General features: G+C 32.0%; 1 protein-coding gene across 1 annotated transcript; it reads left to right on the top strand.

Annotated features, from left to right (window-relative positions):
- The first annotated feature begins 19,731 nt into the window (after positions 1–19,731).
- Positions 19,732–20,897, top strand: LOC146920704 (uncharacterized). Its single transcript, XM_085711197.1, has 3 exons — positions 19,732–19,854; positions 20,338–20,423; positions 20,531–20,897. The coding sequence occupies exons 1-3, from the start codon at positions 19,732–19,734 to the stop codon at positions 20,895–20,897; spliced, it is 576 nt and encodes a 191-aa protein (XP_085567323.1).
- The last annotated feature ends 2,150 nt before the right edge of the window (positions 20,898–23,047 follow it).

The raw sequence follows: 23,047 nt of genomic DNA, 5'->3' as shown, positions 1-23,047 counted from the left end.
TTTAAACTTCATTTTTGATGAGTTTTGTTGAGTTTTAAAGTTCAGTTTCAAACAACCGTAATGATGAAGAAGATGCTTGCGTGAAGTTGAGAATGCTTGCACGAAGGTGATGTTGACGATGATGAAATGCGGTGGTGATGATTATCGTGAAAGACGGTTACGGTGGCGGTTATGGTGAAGAAAGTTGGAAATGCGAACGATGATGACGAAATCTGCAGAAAACGATGACGGTGATGATGATTGTGGACTACGACGGTGATTTTGACGGTGGAAAAGGACGACGGTGATGAAGTTGGTGAACGCCGGTGCCGGAAGTTGTTTCAGGCGACGGGGAAGTTGTTTCAGGCGAGAATTAAATGCAGTTTCCGTTGGAATTTGGTTTTGTTTTGCTCTTAGGTGAAGAAAGCAATTTGAGTGATGTAGAAAGCAATTTTCGCTTGGGCTTGGTTTAGTGGGCCGGATCCGGTCTGGGCTTATGCATGGTGCATAAGTTTTGCTTATGCACCATAACCACTCCCGTGACGTGATGCCTAAAAAATAAATCATTGCGACAAACTCATAAATCTTTGTGGTCCCTTAAGAAATTTTGGACCGCCAAATATTGTTGACTTTAATTTTTTATACGGAAGTAAATTAATCAAAGATTGAACGTTTGCAAAATGTAAAAATAACCAGTAAAAAAACTTTACAGCACGAAAATCTTTAACAATTCTGCATTAATTGTATAAAAATATTTTACCCAATTATATTTAACTATGTCACATCGTAATACTATCTCTTTCATTGAATATATGGTATGTATAATTTGGATCTCATACATATAATACAATGTATGGTTTAGTAAAAAAAATAAAAAATGGTACAAATATTTATAAACATTATAATTGTTATTGATCTTTGCTAACACCAGTCGTGAAATGTAAAATTTCATTGTAAATTTTTGTCATTCTTCAATGAAACTTTAGTTCTCTCTAGCCTTACATGAGGTTTGCCATCTATAATGAAACTTTAGGTCTAAATTTTTGTTCGAAGTAAAAAAATTATTAAACCACGTACGTATGAATAATCTCTGTTTACCAATCAGCTTATGTGATGTCATGAATAGCAAGTTCAACTAGTTAAACTATGATTAATGAATTACATGAATAGCAAGTTCAACTAGTTAAAGTAACCAATGTCTCTTAATTGCAACTAAGCTTAGTATAATAATTTTATATTTATGTCAATCATTTCATTTTTATGCCGTCGAGGAAAGTAATAGAGCTTCGCCACATATGGATAAGTTAGTCTTTTGTAGCAATAGAATAAATAGTATATGTTATAAGCTTAAGCATGCGACGTTGAACCAAATAATCCATGATATCATCAAATTTAATTTGTAGGTTATCAGGAGTGTATTCGACCCTCGTTAAAAAAAAAAAAGGAGTGTGTTTGACCCAAAAATTTTGGAACATAAAAAAATTAAAAACTACGTATTTCAGAGTTTTAAAAGATTAATCAAAAAATGTTAAAGTTATTTGATAATTTCTATTTTTTCTAATCTAAAAACTGCATTAAGTTAAAAAAATAAAATCCAGAAGTTAAAATCTGTTTAACAACATATTTTCATAAAAGGCTTTATCTTATTGAAAAGCACATTAAATAAATAATGTTACTAAAAAGTAAATGGCAATTCTTCAAAAATAAAAACTATAATTATTTTCTAGACGAAAAGAAAAATCCATTATTAAAAGTATGACAATTTTATTTACACTACTCTTTTTATCTCTTAAAAAGGGTATGAAGAAATCCATGATGTTGTCTCATCATCTCATATCTTTAATATTTGTTCCTTATAATCCCTTATAAAGAAAATCATCGTCACTTGACCAAAAAGAAAAAGAAAAGCATCGTCTGCTATCCATTTCTACATTGCAAGAAACCAGCACAAAGAAAACATAGCTCAAAACTGATCATACTAACATTCGAATCTTATGGATAGCATATATTAGCATTAAGTTATTATAAGATTGATTTAGACATTGTTTTGTAAACAACTTAATTTACAGTATATAGAATAAATGTTTATCAATGATAAGTGCTTCTCATAAAAATAAACCATGATAAATGCTTGTGTATAAGTTATTTCTCTATTAAAAGATAAAATAAAATTGGACGGATCTTCATCATATTCAAACTCAAGACCTCGTAGTTGTGAATGTGAGTTTTAAGTGGTGATTGTCACCTCGTCTATAGACAAAAAAAATAAAAAATTCAATTTTTTTGATATATGCTACCTTGGAGAGCTTAATAAAATAAGTTGAAAACAACTTATAAACATGTCATAATTTAAATTCGTATAAACAATCTCACAATTATTTATGCTACTAGATAAACTAAAATAAGTCAATCCAAACAAATCAGCGCTTGTTGGGGTCAAAGAATTAATGAGAGAAATGATAGAAGTTTATGGTTTTTTTTTTTTTTTGGTTACAAGAAGTTTATGGATTCAATATGTACTCCCAACAAAATATTTATATTGTTGATTAAAAAAGTGGAGATGACGAGTATTGTTTTAGTAATCAAAAGTGATAAATTTTGTATAAGAAAATTATGTAATTATTATTTTTACATGTGTTTGACTTATATTTTACGGACAATATTTCTTATAAGGGAGATGTTAAACAATGTCATTAAGGCATTGTTTGCATTATAGCATATTCCTCAACTTTTTTTTTTTTGAAATACTATTCATGAACTTTGGATCTATAACAACTTGTTAGTCGTTGGATGCATTTTCATTAATTAATCGTAAGCAATAATGAAGAAAAATTTAATAAAAGTAGTAACCAACATAATTATCTTTGATTGTTTGATCATTTGATTTTGATCTAGGGGCGAACCTATTGTAGGTCCTATATATATAGGTTTGACCACTTTTTGCTGGATAAATAATTGGTAAATAATGATGTTGAGGTCCTATATTCTTTCCTAATTGCTTGAATGACCAACATGCTTTCTAAAATAAGTGAAAGTTGAACTCACTTTACGAGCCTAAATTTAATACAACCAACACTTATTATGGTTTATCTGTCTTGCAAATCATTTTCGTTTGAGTGATGAACCTCTATATTTAGTTAGTTACAGAATAAGAGGTCATTATTACTAGTACTATTCATGTTTAAGTTTAGTTAACCTATCGTTCTGAGATTTGGTCATGTATACATAACATAAGCACTTGATCTATGTAAATGGATTTCATCTTTATGAAATTCAAAGACAGCATATTTTAAGTAAACAAATAGAGTATTTGGTAAACTCAACCACCGCATAATCATTACAAAGGGTTAGCAATAGCAATACAAGTTACTTCCCTCGTCATTAAAGATATAAATGACCTTTTGATAAAATAAAAAAAATGCCCCTTTTGTAAGGTTTATTTTATAATTTTCAATATATTAATTATTTCTTAACCCAATAATTTATTTTATATCTTTTTGTGCATTCAACCATAAATCTTAGTATGGAACCGTCTTTCTCAATTCTTGTGATTTAGTCTATAGAATTTTATATTTAGGGACTGAGTATTAGAATTATGCTTTTTAAAAGCAATGTTGAAGGTATTTGTTTTAAGAATTTGTATTATTCTAAAATTATATGAGCTATTAATCATATATAGACAAAAGTAGCGAGTGATGAGATGGTGCACACATGCATAGGTTGTAAGGAAACAAAGTTCAATTTTCTTCTTTTCTTAATTTCCCCTTTTCATGAGAAAAAGTAGAATCACTAGGAGTGTGTTGGGCAAATAGAAAGATGATGCATGCAAAGCTTTAATAATGTCTTTTAAGCTCTGCCTACGACGACGAGGGCATTGGTATGCGTTAAACCTTTTGCTACGTAAGTTTGCTTTTGATGTCTATAATTCTTTGAGTCATTCATTACTCATTATACCCAACTAATATCTATAAATAGCCTTCTTTTTTTTTAATAAAGCCTCCATAGGCCCTCTTTTGGGAAGCACTTGGGTGACATAATGTCACCGTGACATTAAATCTGGGCCACACAACACACATTGCCACACAACATCTGGGTCACACAACACATCTGGGCCACACAACACAACACCTTTGTGTGGCCCAGATTTAATGTCACGGTGACATTATGTCACCCAAGTATTTTCCCATTGGGTCTTTATGCATTTTTTAAAAATTTTATTTAATCATAGTCGAGTTTTTTTAAAGGTATAGTCGAGTTATATATATATACGGAATTTGCTAACGTACACCTACTTATTTTTTAGATCGATTGATTTATCAAATTATAACTAAAAAGTGATCAAATACACTTTGAGGTACATTTACTAGTTTTTTTACCTCTTGATTGGTGATTGCAAACGTTCATACATCATCTTTTTTTACAACATGAATTCGTGTCCGTAAATGAGTTCGTTGGGTTCTGATCGTGATTGGTGTTCATTTCTTAGAGTTGATTGGGGTTGGATCCATTTATGTTGATTTGTATTTTGTATAATCCGTTATGGTTGTTATACCCTAATTTTGGACCTAAAAATACTTATTCAATCCTTCTTTTCTTGCATTATAAGTCATGTGAACTATCTCTGATCAATTGCATCTCTCTCTGCATTTTATTTCAATGTTATTTGCAAAGTTCACATGTAAGGGTATTTCAGTCATTTCCTATGTCAAATTTCTCTCAGTCCTTCAAAATTTTGTTTGAGTCTTTTCATTTGGTTAGAATAAGGCTTCATTTCAATTCTATGTCAAAATCCATTTCAAGAATTGCATTTGAAGTCATTTTGAGTCAGTTTTGCCCCTAGGGGCATTTTAGTCTTTTCATGTGCTAAAACCCAGTTTAAACTCTAAAATTGTCTCTGAGTCTTTTAATTTTACTTGTATGAGTCTTAGTTTCAATTCCCTGTTAAAAATCCATTTTTAAATTGTGTCCGAATCATTTTCAGTCGTTTTAGCCCCAGGGGCATTTTGGTCATTTCACACGAAATTTCGGCAGAGAGAGGTTACTTTAAAGTACCTCATTTAAGCCATTGGTTCGTTTTAGTCCGTTTTGTCAGTTTTAAATCGTTTCACTTTACGTTTAGTCAAATTACCATTTTTTAGTCCAATTTTGTTTTATTTCTTTTTTATTTTATTTTTTAAAGTCCTCAAAACTTCCAAATTTGTGTCCAAGTCTTTTTGTTTTGAATTTTTACTTTTTTTAAGTCCTTTTTATTTCGAAATTTTATCTTTTTTTTTTACAATTGCAGATTAGTCCTTCTTTACATTTACAGATCAGTCCTCCAAAGTTTCAAAATTGCAAAAGAGCCCAAAATCCAAAATAAGCCAAGGCCGAGCCATTTCAAGTCCAAATCCAGGTGTCCAATTCCTATTGGTCCAGCAATACACTTGGCAGCCTATAAAAGGCCCCCAATCATTGCCATGCCACACAGATTTTTACAACTCAGCATAAACACATCTTCACTTTCTCTCTCCCAAACATTTCGATCAAAACTCTCAAGAAACCCAGAAAAGCTCAAGAACAATGATGAACAAGTTCATCATCTTCAAACCCTAACTGTCCAGAATATCCAAACTCGTATCAAACCAGAACAGAATCCACGCCAAATCACCACAAGTTTTCATCAATTTCGTCACACAAGTTTCAATCCAGTAATCACGCAGCAAAATTCACTTCGAATTGGATTTTTTTTGAAGTTCTCAGAGGTTCTTCGCGAGAACCTTCATCATCGAACTGGTCCCTGCAATTCAAGTGCAAATCCAGTGGATTCACACGATCACAGGGACGAAGAAAGTGAGAAGAAGAAGGATCAGAAATTTTCTCAAAGATTTTCGTTCGAATCTCCACTAAATCCAGGTATATTCAAAAGAATCCTCTCGTTTGCACTTTAAATCATCATCGAAGACTCAAGATTGAAAATAAACGGTGAATCGAAGTGAAAACTTCGAAGAAATTCAAAGAAAATTCGAAACAAAACCCTAATTTGAAAAGTCATGAAGATTCACCGTTGTTTTTCAAATACGAGTTCAATTTCATAATCAGAGAAGAAAATTGAGCATGTTAGGGTTTCGTTTCATGAAAACTGAGAACATAGAACCGAACGATGCAATCCTAGATCTACTCCGATCTAAGCTCGTTTTCAAGAAAACGTTTTCATAATCATAAAGAGGAGAGAAAGAGCTTCAAGAAGATGCGTTCAGTTTTCAGATCGGAGAAGATTGAAGCTCCGACGCGGCGGCGCCACCATGGGCCACCACGTCGGAAGTGGAGTGTCTCGTCGGAGAAGAGAGAGTCATTTGCAGACTCTCTCTCTCTAGTTTTGGTCTTAGAGAGAGAAGTGGAGAAGAGAAATGGAGGATGGACCGGTTCAAGGCCTTATATAGGCCAACGAACCGGTTCACCCATGGTCCAACCCATGGTTCCATCCTGGCCCGTCCTGGAGCCCATTCTGCCTGGCCTGTGTCCATGTTGCTGCTTGCACCCCCTATTTCTTGCATGTTCTACTGATTTCCTTGCTATATACACCCCTGCCTTGCTTTAAATTCTTGCAAAAATTCTATAAAAATTTCTAAGTTTTTTTTTGATGCGTATGTAATGTTTGTGTAGTGGTTTTGCATGAGAAACATTGATAAAAAATGTGTAATAAAAAATCTTGCTTATGTGATGTATTTGTGTCAAATTTGTGAAGAGCTTTGTACATTTTTGAGCTTAAAAGTCCTTTAAAAAATTCTAAAAATTTCCATACACATTTCTTGACAACTTTGTGGTGTTCCTGTGATAATTTTGCATATTAAAGATTGGTGAACATAATGTGGCTAATTTTCTTGCTATTTTGTGACATTTTATGCTAAAATTGATGGAAACTTGCTTGATTCCAATCCCAACTTTCTTGATGAACACTTGCGACCTATGCCATTTGATTCTATGGGGTTTTAGCCACTGTTTGTGTTTAATATTGCTGCATGATTGTGAATTTTGGTAGGTTACTTAGCTTACAAGATACTTGTGTAAATAAATAATGCAAATATGTCTAAGTTTGCTTCCAAAATGTCAAGTTAACTATGTTGCCTTAATTCCCATTTCAAAATCTGATTCTAAGCCTTTTAAATTATGTTGGAATGTGAGAATTATAGGTCATGTGGCTCTTGCATTTTATGGGTAAATTTTAGCCATGTTTTGCACTCATTTTGCCTTTATTTTGGTTTATTTTCTATGCTTAGTGCTATAGTGTCTTTCTTGCTTTATTTCTTTTGATATTGTCATGTGCTACTAACCCCTTTCATTTCATGTTTCATCATTTCATAAGCATCTCCATTTCATCCCATATTCATCTCTATTTTTTTTTTCCTTGCAATTTAATTTGTACCAAAGATAGAATGTAAACACTTAGGAGTTTTGTAATATTTTCCTTTATGCACTTTTAATTTCTAGGCAAAGAGGCCATAGAATGTATCTAGGGTATGATGTAAAGGACAATGGACTCTAATGATGTACACCGACACAAGCACCGACACACGCACACACTTCACTTTAGATATATAGTTAGAATATGCATGTTTAGATGTATGTTTAGGATTGTATGTTTAGATGAATGTTTAGGCTTATTACTTAGAAAAAAATCAATTTTCCAAAAAATATGAACAAACTTCACTCAAATCATTTTCAAAATAAACCTTTGGGATCAAAATCCCATTGTAATTTTCCCTTTTATTTTCTTAATCAAAAATTCAATGAAAATTAATCATACTTTGACCATATTTTGCAAATAACTAATTCCACCTCACCTTTTCTAAATCTCATGCCCTCGAGGCCTCTCTCTATTCTTCAAAATCCCATTTTCAAACTTAAAATCAACCAACAAAAACAAAAACATTTTTGGAAGAGAACTACGGTGGATTTGATCCCTTAAACGGGTACGTAGGTAAGGAACAAAATTCCTTCAATTCAAATAAAACAAAAATTCAAACGCATTCTTCTCCCTCCAATTCTTCATTTAGAAAAACTCTTAGGCTTAATATTTTCTTTCAAAATAGCATTTAAAAATAAAGCGCGCGCGTAGAAATTAAAGACGGTTCCTATAGGATACTATAGTCGTTATGGGTGCCTAACACCTTCCCGTAGCGAAAACAACTCCCGGACCTCGATTCTCAAGGGTTTTGCTTACTTTTTCCCTTCCCAAGAAAAAATAAGATATCACCGGTTTAAAAGGTTCAAACGTAATCAATGTTTGACACCCGAAAACCAAGATAAAACAATGGTAGACCTATATTTTTCTCTGTAGATTTACTGGGTTAGATTTTATGCCAACAATATTTGTGATCATTTGTTTTTATTTAATCTACATTTTCATTCTCCTAAATATGATAAGGGAAATGCTAACAATTGTCTTTAGGATACTTGTTAAGAATTCTTAAAAAGATATTTTGTCTTGGATTTAATGCATTCAACACAACGAAACTTGAAAAAGTAATTTTTTTATACATAAAACTTACAAATTTCTATTTTAGAATTCTTAACAAGTGCCATAGCAAGACCCCATAAGATAATGATACTTGAAGTAAATACTTCAATTTGATTTGGACGATAGGAAAAAAAATCTTGAAAAACGTTCTTTTTCTATGTTTTATATGTGAGTACCATAATAAAGTTGCAAGTAGTTACACTTGTGTGGTCACAACCTAAATAAAAATTTTGTTGACACACAAATAAAAAAATAGTAAAAGAATACATAATTAAATTATACATATTTCTAAAATAATTAAATGAATAATTTGAACATCACATGCAACCACGTGAATGAATGAATATCGTTTTGCTTTTGTAAAAAAATTTAAATGAATTGCATTTTTTGGTAACAAAAAGGAAAAACAAAACAAGAAAAGACCCAATCTAGGGTCGAACAAACTCAACACCCATGACATCTGCTAAGAGGATAGAGGTCATATGAGGAGGGGCTTCATTCAAAATAACAAGGTTACTGTCACTTAGAGCACCATTTTTAGTTAGAAAATCAAATGCAACATTACACTCACACAAAGTATGTCGTACATTAACCACCCAATTTCTATAAAGAAGGTGTTTAATAGTCATGATCAAATTTGCATACTTGTGATGTACATTCAAATCTTTTTGGATGAGGTCAACAACGGTAGTTGAATTAAAGAGACACAACACATGTTGAAATCCAGTATCCCAACACAACTTCAAATCATGGTATAAACCCAAAATCTCAGTATGGAGAATGCAAACTCTACTAATTTTCCCAAAGAAACTGTGCAGAAAAGAACTATCACAAATAAGACTACCAAAACCTCACAAGTTGAAATCGAGGAACTCACTGCCATCAATATTTAGAGCTCTTGAATCCATAGTAGGTCGTTGCCAATTGATAATAAATGTAGGCTGCTGAACAATGTGAGAGGTAGGATAAGCAAAAGCTTTCAAGATATGATGCAGAGATGATAACACTTGAGTGCCAATTTCTTGGACAAAATGTTTGATATCCTCAAAGATACATTTGTTGCGAGAACACCAAATCTTCTACGTGATAATGGGACCAATGGGGCCAATATTTGAGATAAATTCTTTCATCCAGGTACGTAAATTATCTCGATATGGAGGAGTGAACTACTTGTGGAGACAAAAGGACCACACATCCTTGGCACGCGGGAAAGAAAACAAAGCATGTAACATATCTTCACTACCTTGATTACAGATAGGGCATAATTTAGAAGAGATAAGATTACGAGACAATAAAACGGACCTGAAGGGAACAAAGTCGTGGCACAATTGCCATAAGAAGAACTCAATATCTGAAGGAGCACAAAGGCGCCAAATTCAATTCCAACTTTCTTCCTCGAGCAATGAAGTTTGAGCACCCCTTAACCACTAGTAGCCTTCTCAAACAGAGTATATGCTTGGTGTGCAGTTGTTCCACACACACACACATCAGGAATGTCAAGCACAAGAACACGAGGAGCCGAAATAATCTTATTAATAATGTTGGTGGGAAGTATGGAATATAGGCAAGAAAGTTTTCAATCATTTCCATCAACAAGATCCTTGATACTTTAGTTCATATCATGGTAGTGAACGTAAGGCACATGAGTACATAGAGGTTCCTTATCTAGCTAAGGGCTATACCAAAAACTAGAGTTACCAGCGCCCAATTTGAATTGAAACCCATCTTTAAGGAGCTCAATAGTTTCGACAATATGGTTCCAAGTAGGAGACCCTTTTTGAGTAGTAGCATTTAAGACCAAATTTTCCCCCAAGTAAATATCTTTAAACATCTTGACCTATAATTTATCTTCAGAGTTAAGAATATCCCACACCAACTTGCCAAGGAGAGCCACATTCTGGAATCTAGAAATGTGAATACCAATGTCACCTAATTTCTTGTGGCAGGTCATTTTATCCCAACTAACCAAATTAATACCTTTGTCCTATGATCCCTTCCAAACAAATCTACATGCAACTTCACAAATAGATTGAGGATACCATTGAATTTGCATCCTATAAGAAGGTATAGAGTTAATAACAACAGTAGCAAGAACATTTTGTTTGCGGTGTTCCTAAATCTTCTTTATTTGTGATTTGAGTTTGACCATAAATAAATATATTCCTCTAAAGATGCGCATATTAATAACAAAACGAAAAAAAGTTGTGAGTATTATGTTCAACTAGTTGCATAAATAGCCTCGATTAATTTTGAACATATAGCCTAAATCCACTACAGTATACCGCATACCCCTACATTTAATTCTTTACCCAACAAATCATTTAAAATACCAATTTTACTCACCATATGACTTTGGGTTGAAGAGAAACAATGAGTACATGATGAAGAAAAATGAATTTGGAAACTTGTTTTCTAGAATACGTGTGGGGTGAAGTTAAATGAGAATAGGGTAAATTTGACATTTTCAATAATTTGTTGGGGTAAAGTATTAAATGGAGGGGTACATGGTATAATGTTCCTCGATCCAGTATGCAAGCCCAAATAGGAGCAATTGGGCTACATTTGTTGGCCAACAATACGCACCCAAAATAAATTTTTTGGTTCACTTAAAGATAATTTATCTGTATTTTTTTATGACATTATGTCATAATAATTTATCTATATTACTAGAAAAATTGAACTAGTAAAAAAAACTAATAGAAAAAATAAGATCTATTTCTCACAAAGTCTTGTAACAAGTTTCATATTTTTTCAATAATATTCATTATTCAAATAATTTTTTTTGTAATTTGATGTTATCATCGAATATAATCATCTAAACAAATGATTAGATTTTTTTATGACATTACTTGATAATAGTCTCAAGGGAAGAAAATTCATATAATAATAATAATATACTATATAGGAACCAAATATAAAGAAAAATGCAGAGTTTTAAAAAGATAATTGAGGATGGGAAACTTTTTATAAACAGTGAGAAAATAATAGTAGTCTTACAATTATTCCATATAAAATTTCAATTTCATCCCTTGAAAATATAAAGTTAAACCCTTACCAATGGTTTAAATTCCATGAGTTATGTCCTCGTGAGCTTACCTCAGTTGGTAGGGACAATGCATAATATATGCAAGGTCTGTGGTTCGAACCCCGGCCACCACAAAAAAAAAATTCCATGAGTTACAACAATCTGGGGTTCTAACCCCAGCCACCACAAAAAAAATCTCGTGAGTTACAACAAACTAAAATTTTGTAAAAAAACAAACTAAATATATTACTCATTTTATTTTTCTTTTTAAGAGAGAAAACAACTTTTTATTTATGGGGTTCGAACCCCGGCCACCACAAAAAAAAAAAAAAAATCCATGAGTTACAACAAACTAAAATTCTGTAAAAAAACAAACTAAATATATTACTCATTTTATTTTTCTTTTTAAGAGAGAAAACAACTTTTTATTTTAACTGGAAAACTTGGGTTTCTTTTGCATCAATAATAGTTATTTTGTATTTTTATTTGCTTTATTGCACATTTTATTGAAGATATATATGTTATTTTATAAATATATTGTTTTTCTTCTCACATTTTACGTAATGAGTAAACCAAAGAATTCAATTTTATTTTGTTTCATTTTCTCTTCTTTCAAATAATTTGAAGATAAACTTATTATCCGATTCCAACAAATAAAATAAAAAGATAAATTTATTATCTGTCATTTTTCATTCTTATAAATTAATTTCTTTTGCAGAAGGATATGTAGCACACGTGATTTCCCTGAGAGCCAAAGCATAGATATACTGCAAATTAAGTGAAGAGCTTTGGATAGATTGAAATTTTTGGAAAAGTGCTTTTAAGATACAACATCCTTTTCTTAAAAGCAGTTTTATTTTCTTTGGTTTACAAAATTTCCCTGTCTACCACCTAATGAGCATCGTGAAAATTTCTTTTTGTTCTTTTAAAGCCCTAAAGGGTGAAATTATGGAAATCAAAGAGAATATAATCATTTGTTGAGGCATGACCCTACACGGTTTATGTCTTGATCTTTAGTCGACACGATTTTAAAACTTGTGATTCTCACTATAAGAATCTTTAAGATTTAGTATTTCATTTGTAGAAAATTTGACTAACTAATATATCTTTCCTTTCACGGTACTTATACATGCTTTTGCTTTTAATTATCATTCTTGCGTTTAATCAAGGTATCAATAATTCAATGAGTGGCTCAATTGGTTCTACTGTTCTACATGTCGAGTTTGTACGAGAGAGCTTTGGTTTGATTTTCACAACACATTATTGAGAATTATATTGAGCTTTAATAATGACTAAATGTTGGGTCATGAGGGGAGTTTGGAAATCATTTTACTGAGTTTTGAACAACCACACAAATAAAATAGGGCATCATATACCCAATATTTTAAGGTTTTGGGTATGGATGATCTCACTTATTATATGTTGTTCTACATCCAATTTTCAACCGACGTGAGGCTTTTACTCACATTTAACATACCAACAATTTCCTCCTCAAATATGAGTTCACCATTCATATGGGTATATTTCTCCTCAAGCGAAAGCTTTTTCATTGACACAACGTATCATATGACCACCATATTGTCATGAAGACTTTCGATACAATAAGTCAGACAAATTTAGTCAAACCATCAGCTCTGATAGAATTATTAATTAGTTCCATCGATCAACAATCTTATTGTCCGACCTCAGTGTAATAAACACAGGTTGGTGAAAATTCTTCACACAAAAGCATATCCTCCAGATTTCCTTTCCAATGGTTAAGTCTCCAAATTTTAATAAATAGTTGTAGGTTTGAATCTTATAGGCTTCATGCTTAAAAAAAAAAAAAAAAACTTAAAGCCTCAGTTAACATTTGTGTTAGACCGACAAATTTGTTGAGTTGCCTCTGATACAGTTTATACTCATCTATATTTTAATTTTATTTTGCATTGGAAAAAGGGGTGGGTTCCAACAATAAAAAAATATATAGTGCATGAATTATTGCTTGTCGCAAACTAAGACTACCACTCATTATAGAAATTACTAATTTGCTACTAATAAATCAACTAATTAGTGGAGATGCATTTTGTCTAGTGATTGGTGACTATGAAAAAAAAATAGGTTTTACATGCAGGTAGTATATATTGCTATCAACCATTCAGATTGCCCTAGTAGTGTTTCATCCAAGGAGAAAACATAGAGAATTTCTTTAGAATTTCTTTTAAGTAGCATATATGAGAATGAGAATACTAATATATTGGACAACCTTTTCAGACACTTGGTATAAAATCTGAATCATATATATCCTTTTCTTTTATAAAAATCAATGATATATACATATCAAATTAATGGATTATTTCAATAATATTCTTGAGAAGTGTAAATGAAATCATTTTGTTGTGGCCTTTTCTTCAAATATGAAAAATAAATATATGCCTTTGAAAATAGACCATAACCCATCAATTAGAATTTTTCTTTGAGTTGAACCCCACATAATTAAAGACTTTAAAAGTACTAAAGGGTTCTTTTTTTTTTCCATTTGAGTCTTAGCTACAACCCCATATAGGATATATCCCATTTCTTTCTTGATACTCCACAAGAAGAAAAAATTAAACAAAGTAAAAGATGGAATATTTTGAATACATGTTTTCTAGGGAGCAATGGATGATAAGGTTCCCCACATATCTAGTTAGACTACAGATTAAAAGATAATGTGCTAGATTTTGACAAGAACCCATTAACATAAATTTTGGCTTTGTTCCCTGTCTCGATCTTACATTTTTCTTGCTTCACTTTCCATCATTCACACATTTTTATTCTCTTTAAGAAAAGGTGTACATGATTGTGCCCTACAAAGTTTTTTAGGCTTTCAATCAAACTACAAATTGGTAGCTTTGTCATGAAAGTCAAGGTACACAACCATGCAATGAAGGTTCCTTCTAGATTTTGTAGTAAATATATTTGCTTGGATAAACTCATAATAAGACTGTAGATTGTTATGGTTTAGTTAGCAACTTGGGGAGGTCATACCACTAGAAGTTTGATAGGAATTTCACATTGAATAAATGAAAATGTTCAATGTGTTCTTCCACTTAATAAACTAATTTTTCATATTTGTCTCTATCATGGGTTAAGTCCTAATAACTGATGTTCTTATTCAAAGTTGGATTACAAAAAGGGCTGCCTATCGACTATACTAAGGTACTATCGCGAATACTAATACGTTAGTGAGCCGCAAAGAGAGAATGGCCAACACCGGATTTGTGTCGATGGAGTGAAAGCCGTTGTAGACAGAATAGACACGTTAACGAGACTCTTTCACATATACTAATCTTTAATATTAAGATGAGCTTAAGTCCAAACAAATTCCTAAGCTCTACAAATTTTAATACAGAACTCCTATTTTCCCATACTCTAAAATTTTCCTACTTGAAGATATTAATAAAAATTCCTAAGCTCTTTTACATTTGATTGTTTAGTTAATCTCTTTATTATTTTTATTACTAGAGACGCTCAAAGATCTAGTATAGAAGGATATAGAACAAAACCTTGGAATTTTTGTTTAAATTTAGAGGGGAAACTACTATGTGATGGAAGATTGGAAGAAGCATTCATTGAGAGAGAAAGAAGAGTGATTGGAGAAAAGATCCAATTCATTACAATATTGAAATAAAACCTTTTTATATAAGATAAATAAGGAATATGATGAAAATGATCAAACCAAATTTGTGGATATGGATCAAGTTGATCAAGTCAAGACAGGTCCAGAAACAGATGAATCATTCATCATTTGTGTTACCATGTATTTGTAAGAAATTCAACATAACTTGTTGGTTTGGATATCTGAGGTAGTCTAGATAGCAAGACATAAATTGTTCAATGAAGGAGAATAATAAAGCAAATTTTTTGAGTAAAAATTTATGTTATCCATCATCTTGAAAATAAGAGTTTGGAGTTAGGATTATAGAAGGACAAATCATATGATCAAAAGCAGCGAAAATTTTAACTCTTTGAATGAAAAATTTTAGTCCAAAATAAAATTAAGAGAGATGAGAGTAGTATGTTTTTTGAGAGGAAGATGCGAGTAGTATGTTAAATAAATAGAAAATAATTATCCAAATAAAGAGATCATCTTAAAGTTATTTAAGATATACATTATTTTTTTTATCATAAAAATTAACTTTTTAGATGGAAAGTGTTCCATTTGTGTATCAACTATGAAGTAGGAATTGAACCAACAAACTTCAATTGCTCCTGTGCCTAAAACCAAATTTTAACTTTAGTAAAATCATTTGGATACATCAACTCAGTTTAGGATGATAAAAAAATATAATTTCTTTTTTCAAAGGGTTTTACGTGCCCTCCATTTTGAAAATTTTATCTCGTTTAGATTTTAAAATTCAAAACATATTCAGATTATATAATCCGAAATTGTTATTTCTCTATTTCGAACACCTCCTTTGGTAGAGTTTTTTTTTTTTTTTTTTTTAAATCATGGTTCAAATTATATAAATCGGAGCATGTTTTTCTGCCTTCAGATTATATAATCTAAAACCCCCTGTGTATGTGTTTTCCATAAGTTGACAGAACTTCACCAATTTATCACATTCCACTCCATACATCTTAAAAACACCACCATTTTGACAAAAAAAAAATGTCATTTCATAGCAAAATCCAAGCATCAAGAGACTTCATACACACTATTTTCATGTGAATGCGAAGGTAATGTGAATATAAAACATTCCTCATTTTTTTTCCGAGCATTATCGTTTGATTCACGTCACCAAATTTGTATTGGCATCATTTTGATTATTTAATATGAATATTTGAACAACTCAGTTCAGATAATATAGTCTGAATCCTACTAAAACAGAAATATACAAGTATTTCTAACTGTACTTTACATTGTTCCAAATATGGATGCTCCTATTGATAATCCCTCTAGTTTGACTCCTAACATTACACCTCTAGTTGTTGAACCTCTTGTTGATGTGAAGCCAACCATTTTGTCTCAAGTTTTAAATAATTTCGGCGAGACAAAATTCAAGGTTCCTCGACCTCTAGTTGAGAATTCTTTCTGCGATGCCAAAGTAGAGGTTGTGTCTGCAGTTTAGAATCCTTCTGACAATGCCAAAGTCGAGGTGCCACATCCAGTTGTTTTCACTCATTATAGATATATTTTATTAATGAAAGAAAGTTAACTTCACAAGACGAGTTGTGGACGCGTGTTCCAAATGAAGCAAGGAAGCTAGGACATAAAATTGTTATTGGAAAATCAGATAATGAAGGAAATGGCAGAAAATAATTTGTTACTTGATATGTGAAAGAGGAGGTTCCCATACCAAGTACAAGAAGTTGTCCAATTATAAAATAGTTGATTCGGTGAAATGTCAATGTCTGTTTCAATGAAATTCAAATTCATTGAAAAAGGTTGTGGTTTGAGGATGATAGTGTTTCTAAGAAGGCCAATCAGATAAATATCTCTTCGACTAGAACGTGATTTGCATCAAGTTTGGTATTTCAAATTATGTTTGGTTGTAGTTTTGTAAATATGCATTTTGTTATGTTAGTGAGACATTTTGGATTAGATAATCTAAACAAACATAGCATTGTTTCAGATTCTATAATATAAAATAGGAGGTTTCCTAACCTTTTTGTTTGCATGCAGACGTGTTTATTCTACATGGTGTTAAGGGCATGTCAGATTATATAATATGAACTGAGCACTATCCCACCCCCTTGTTTGTGTACTAATATGCTCATTTTGTAGGATGATGGCGTGTCTCAAATTTTATAACTTGAACTGTGCTATATTTATTCGGATTATATATTTTGAAATGCCCTGTTAACAACATAAAGCATATTCATGTTTTTACCATGATCATAACATATCATTATACATTGCAAGCCTGATTCAAAGTTATTTATTACAATATGAAGATGCATATCATATAGCAGTTTCGTCAGTTTATTTTACAGGAAATATCATTATACATTGCAAACCTGATTCAAAGTTATTTATTACAATATGAAGATGCATATCATATAGCAGTTTCGTCAGTTTATAGTTTATTTTACAGGAAACAATGTAACATCCCATACTGCTTTCAGGATTGTTGACTGACCCCACAAACCAACACGAGTCTTTTCAGCGTGTTTTGTCCTCACTCGCACGCTTACCGGGAAACTTCCCGGTAGGTCACCCATCCCAAAATTGCTCCAAGTCAAGCACGCTTAATTGTGGAGTTCTTATGGAACGAGCTACCGAAAAGAAGATGCATCTTGTTGATATAGGTAGTACAAAACAATTCTTATAAGCCTTCCTTCAACCATGTAGTCTCATACCTACACAGCCTTAGGATCCCTCTCATTCCGATGTGATTCGGTTCCTCTAGAAACTGTCGGGAGCCGCTCATTGTCGTGCCTTGTGCACCGACGACCACTCCCCTGTCCTCGTCAGTCGTGGGTGTTACAAATAACCTATATGCGTCCACCTCCGAAAAAGGTAAATACAAAAGGTGCACCAAAGAAGGTAGAATGTTTCATACGATCAAATAAGAGATCACCTTCTAAATGAGTGTCGTTTTAGCCAAAAAAAATGGTTTCAAAATGAATTTTACTTTCAGTTTTCAATGTAATAATAACTTTTTCTTTTCAACTGTACCCTTCAATTAATACTATATACACTACTTCCAAAGTATTATTTTTTCTTTAATGAAAAACAAACCAATAGTTGATTAGGATAATTTGGTAAAATAACATCTCTCTTTCTTTTAATTAATGCATTTCTTAATATGTGTGTAAAAACCTTAAACGACATTCATTTTGAAACGGAGAGAGTATTATATTTACTAGCAAAAATACGGACTTTCTTTCCGCTCTTTTTATTTCGCTAACACGTGTAAATTATGAACGATATTTATATGAATTTCTTATTTTGATTAAAATTATAAGTACAAATATTTGTGACTTTCAAATTGTAACAAACTCAAAAAACCATGTTTATCTTTTTCAATAACAACAGTGATTTAACAAATATAGTATAAATCTCTATCTTTTTTAATACCGCCAACAATATAACATTAATATAGGAAACTTTGTTTAAGGGTATAATTGGAATTATAGAAAATACAGCCCAAAATCTCAATCTCCGTCATATATAATATTGATAATATTGTTCCCATTGTAGTGAGATATTTCCTATTTTAATGGAATTTATATTTTTTAATTAAAATTTAAAATAATATTATTAAAGGATAAAATAGTAAATAAAATAGTTTAAATGAAGGGAAAAATAGATAATAAAAAAAAACAGCCGAAACTCATGTATTCTAAGCATATTTTCTTTATATATAGTATATATAATGGTTTTTTTATATATTTATTTATGTTTATGTTGGTCAAATCTTCTAGTTTATAAAAGTTTGTTAAATCTGCAAGGGTACAAACACATTTCTAATGGTTGTTGGACTCTAGATGTATTCTGATTATCTAATCCAAAAATATCTAAAACTCACTTCAGATTATATAATAGGAATGGGGTAAAAATGAAATTTTATAGGGTGCGCTAGAAGTTCAAGTGGTGAAAAAATAAATTCTCATACAAAAATGAATATTTCAAGACAGGTTAGCTTTAATAAGTGGAAAATTGATCTTCCCCATCAAGATTTGCTCATTCTCATACAAATTGACTAAAATACCCCCAACATGACTTAAGTCACGCAGGTGTTAAACCCAACGTGACTTAAGTCACGCTGAACTCAGCATGAGTTAAGTCACGCGGATTACAGGACAACGCGAGTTAACTTACACTAGGTACTAATATAGCTGCAAACAACATTGAATGCCGTTAATCAAGACATTAATGACTCGTAATCAATACACACTCATAATTGAACCGAATTACACCAGTTTAACAACATAATCAATCTATGATTGGCCAGTTTCATTGTTGAAAGATTTAGAGGCTGCTATCAGAAGTTTCATTTGGAGTGGAGATATTGAAAAAAGGAAGCTTGTGACTGTCTCATGGAAAAAGCTTTGTAAACCAACTACTCAAGGTGGCCTTGGAGTTAGATCTTTAAAAACTTTAAATCAAGCTGCTAATCTTAAACTCTGCTGGGACATGATTCACTCCAATCAAGACTGGTCATCTATTCTCCTTAGTAGAGTGCTCATAAATGGGAAAATTATGTCTCATTACATATTCTCCTCCATTTGGTCTAGTATAAAAAATGAATGAAACGTCATGATGGACAATTCTTGTTGGCTGCTTGGTGATGGAAGATCAATCAAGTTCTGGAAGGATGCGTGGTGTGGAGCTCCTTTTATTTCCTTCACAGTTGAGAGTGATATTTTGGATGACAATGTTCTGGTGAGTGATTTCATTCATGAGAATAAGTGGTCACTGCCTCAATTTTTCTTTGAAGACTTTCCTGAATTATGGAATTTAGTGCATAAGGAAGTCATTCCCCTACCCTATCCTCTCAAAAGGATGAATTGATTTGGAAAGAAACTAGTAATGGACAGTTAACCCTTAAAGATGCGTATTCCTTCAAAGCTACCAATTTTCAAAAGCTGCATTGGGCTAAGTCTATTTGGTCCCCATACATACCTCCCTCCAAATCTCTTTTAGCATGGAGGTTCATGCATGATAATGTCCATTTGATGATATGCTCAAGCAAAGAGGTCTCTCTATTCCTTCAATGTGTAGTTGTTGCAAACGACATGAGGAAACATCGTTCTATTTATTCTTCACTTGCACTTTCGCTTCTGTATTGTGGAGATGGTTTGCTTCTATTTTAAGTTTGAACATCAGTTTCCCTACTGTGGATGATTTATGGAAACTTTGTGATAGGGATTGGTCCCCCAATGCAAGCTCGTTATCCAAGCAACCATTATCAGCATTCTCAATGCTATTTGGAGCGCCAGAAATGATGCAAGGTTTAATAACAAAGCAACTCATTCGCAACAGGAAGTGTCTCATATTGTATCTAGTGTTTCCATGTCAGCTAATATATCCAAACTATCTGCTAGATATTCCATTACAGAATTCACAATTTTGAAGTCTCTCAATGTTACAATCCATCCCCCAGAAGTCTAATTATCAAGGAGGTCATTTGGCATCCACCTATTCAACATTGGATTAAATGTAACTGTGATGGTGCTGCTACCTTGAATCCCCCCACAGCTGCATGTAGAGGTATATTTAGAAATAGCAAAGCTCAATTTCTTGGTTGCTTCGCTGAAGGTCTTGGTGTAGGAAACTCTTTGTTCGAAGAACTTTGTGGCGCAATGAGGGCGAAAGAATTTGCAAAGGAGAAAAATTGGAAGAATTTTTGGTTGGAAACTGATTCTATGTCAGTGGTTCTAGCTTTCAAATCTCTAAAGTTTGGTTCCTTGGCAGTTAAGGAATAGATGGAAGAAATGTCTCTTATTTACTTCACAGATAAACTTTTTGGTTTCCCATGTTTATAGAGAGGACAATGCTTGTGCAGATGCCCTGGCGAATATAGGTCTCACTCTAGATAGCTTTGTATATTATTATACTATTCATGTGCAAGCTAGGAGTGATTATGTCAAAAATAGGCTTCGTTGGCCAAATTTTAGGTTTAATCACTCTTGAGAAGGTTTTGGATTGGCCCCCCTTCTCCTTTTGTAACAATCTTTTTATATATATATATATATATATATATATATATATATATATATATATATATATATATATATATATTTAGAGTTGTTAGCACTTTGCTACAATCCTAGTTTAAAAAAAATATATATATTAGTAGAAAAATTTGATCAAGATATTTTATATAAATATTGCATATTTTCAAATTAGGTCATTTAAAATTGGACAGACGAAGTACTAACTTCAAAATACAAAGGACCCAACAATATATACCTCAGAAAAAGGTAGCATTTAATTTAGTCTATAATAATAATAATAATAATAATAATAATAATAATAATAATCTACAAACAATTTCTTAATACTTTTTTTTTGAAGGAAAATAGTTCTTAATACCTGTCAGCTAAGGATGTATTACTCTCTGTCATATCGCAAAAATGTAAACACAAATCAGGCTCAAATAAATGGATAAGTGTGCGCAACGTCAGCATCATTTTCATTTTTACTGACGCTAGCTGCAATATTATTACATAAATTATGCAAGGTCCGGGATTCAAACCCCGGCCACTACCAAAAAAAAAAATTATTATATTACACAAGCTATATTTTAGTATTTGACAAACTTTATAGTGTCTGATTTTCTTTATAACTTTTTAAAGATAAATAGATGGTCCCCCTTCTTCTTTAAGAAAAATATTAAGGCTTAAAGAACATTACAAAACAATATACATTTAAATCTTTTTAGAAAGAGTAGCGACTCGAACCTACAACCTTCACATTCAAGGCTGATCTTGTCACCACTCGAGTAATCTTTTGAAGACACTTTTATTCAAACTCTAATACCAATGCCTTCTATAATCTTATGGAGCTTGTGGAAAAATCGTAGTACCAAGCTTTGCGAGATCACTAATACCTATTGTTTTATCCCTATCTGTCGTCGTTTGATTAAGAAAGGAATCCATTCTGAAGACACCTGTGTTATTTTTTATGCTATGGTGGAATCACATATCCACATTTTCTTTGTCTGTCTAAAAGCACTAGACCGTTGGGCATTGGTGCAACTTGATAATATTGTCTGATGATTTTACAATATTTTTAATTGATTTATTTGCTGGGTTGACTCCTCAGCAGATCTTGAATTATGTCGGCAAATTATGTAACTATAGGAAAACATGGTATGATTCATTCTAAAAAAAAAAATCCAATGTTTATCACTTCAACCAACAAACAATTTGCAAGTTCAATCCAACATTCCAAAGTGAAAAGAATATAACAAATATCCAATTAATACAATTTATTACAAAACCATAAAATATGGAAGTTCACAATACATATCACCAAACATTTCAAAAAAAAACTGTTCTGAATTTCCAATAGCACACATGCGCTACCATTCCAGATCAACACTTGAAATTAGGATGATAAAATGAAAATAAAAATAATTCTCATAGGAGAAAACAATATCACAACTCCATGTTTACAGTAATTAACTCCAAGTGAAAGATCTCCTCCTCTTCCTCATCCAAATGCATTACTCTTGCTTACTGTTTGAACCATTTGATCCCCCACCACCTGATGATCCCTACAATAAGTTAGTTAAAAATTAGGAGGCATATTCAAATTGCAAGAGATAGTTTATAAGATTCCATAATGCAAAAGTTAAGAATAACATATGTAACTGCAACTTCAACTTCAAGTGATTTTGATGGGAGGTATAAACAGAAAACAAGAAAAAAACATCATAGTTCAAAGCCAAAATAGATTTTTGGAATAAATAAGTTTGGTACCTTGAAATGAGTGTTAGTTATTGCAGCTTTTATTATGTTATCTCCAACAATAAACCTCAGCTTCCGCACAAATTCATCACGTGAAATCTTCTTTGACTGCACAAGTACGCTTTGATACATTAGATATAGTTAATCATTTAAAAAATATG

This window comes from Medicago sativa, chromosome 5, assembly GCF_051527215.1.
Source record: "Medicago sativa cultivar Bolivia chromosome 5, Bolivia_mono, whole genome shotgun sequence".
Lineage (NCBI taxonomy): Eukaryota > Viridiplantae > Streptophyta > Magnoliopsida > Fabales > Fabaceae > Medicago > Medicago sativa.
The sequence above is the reverse complement of the archived record's forward strand: the minus strand, read 5'-3'. Positions and strand labels throughout refer to the sequence as shown.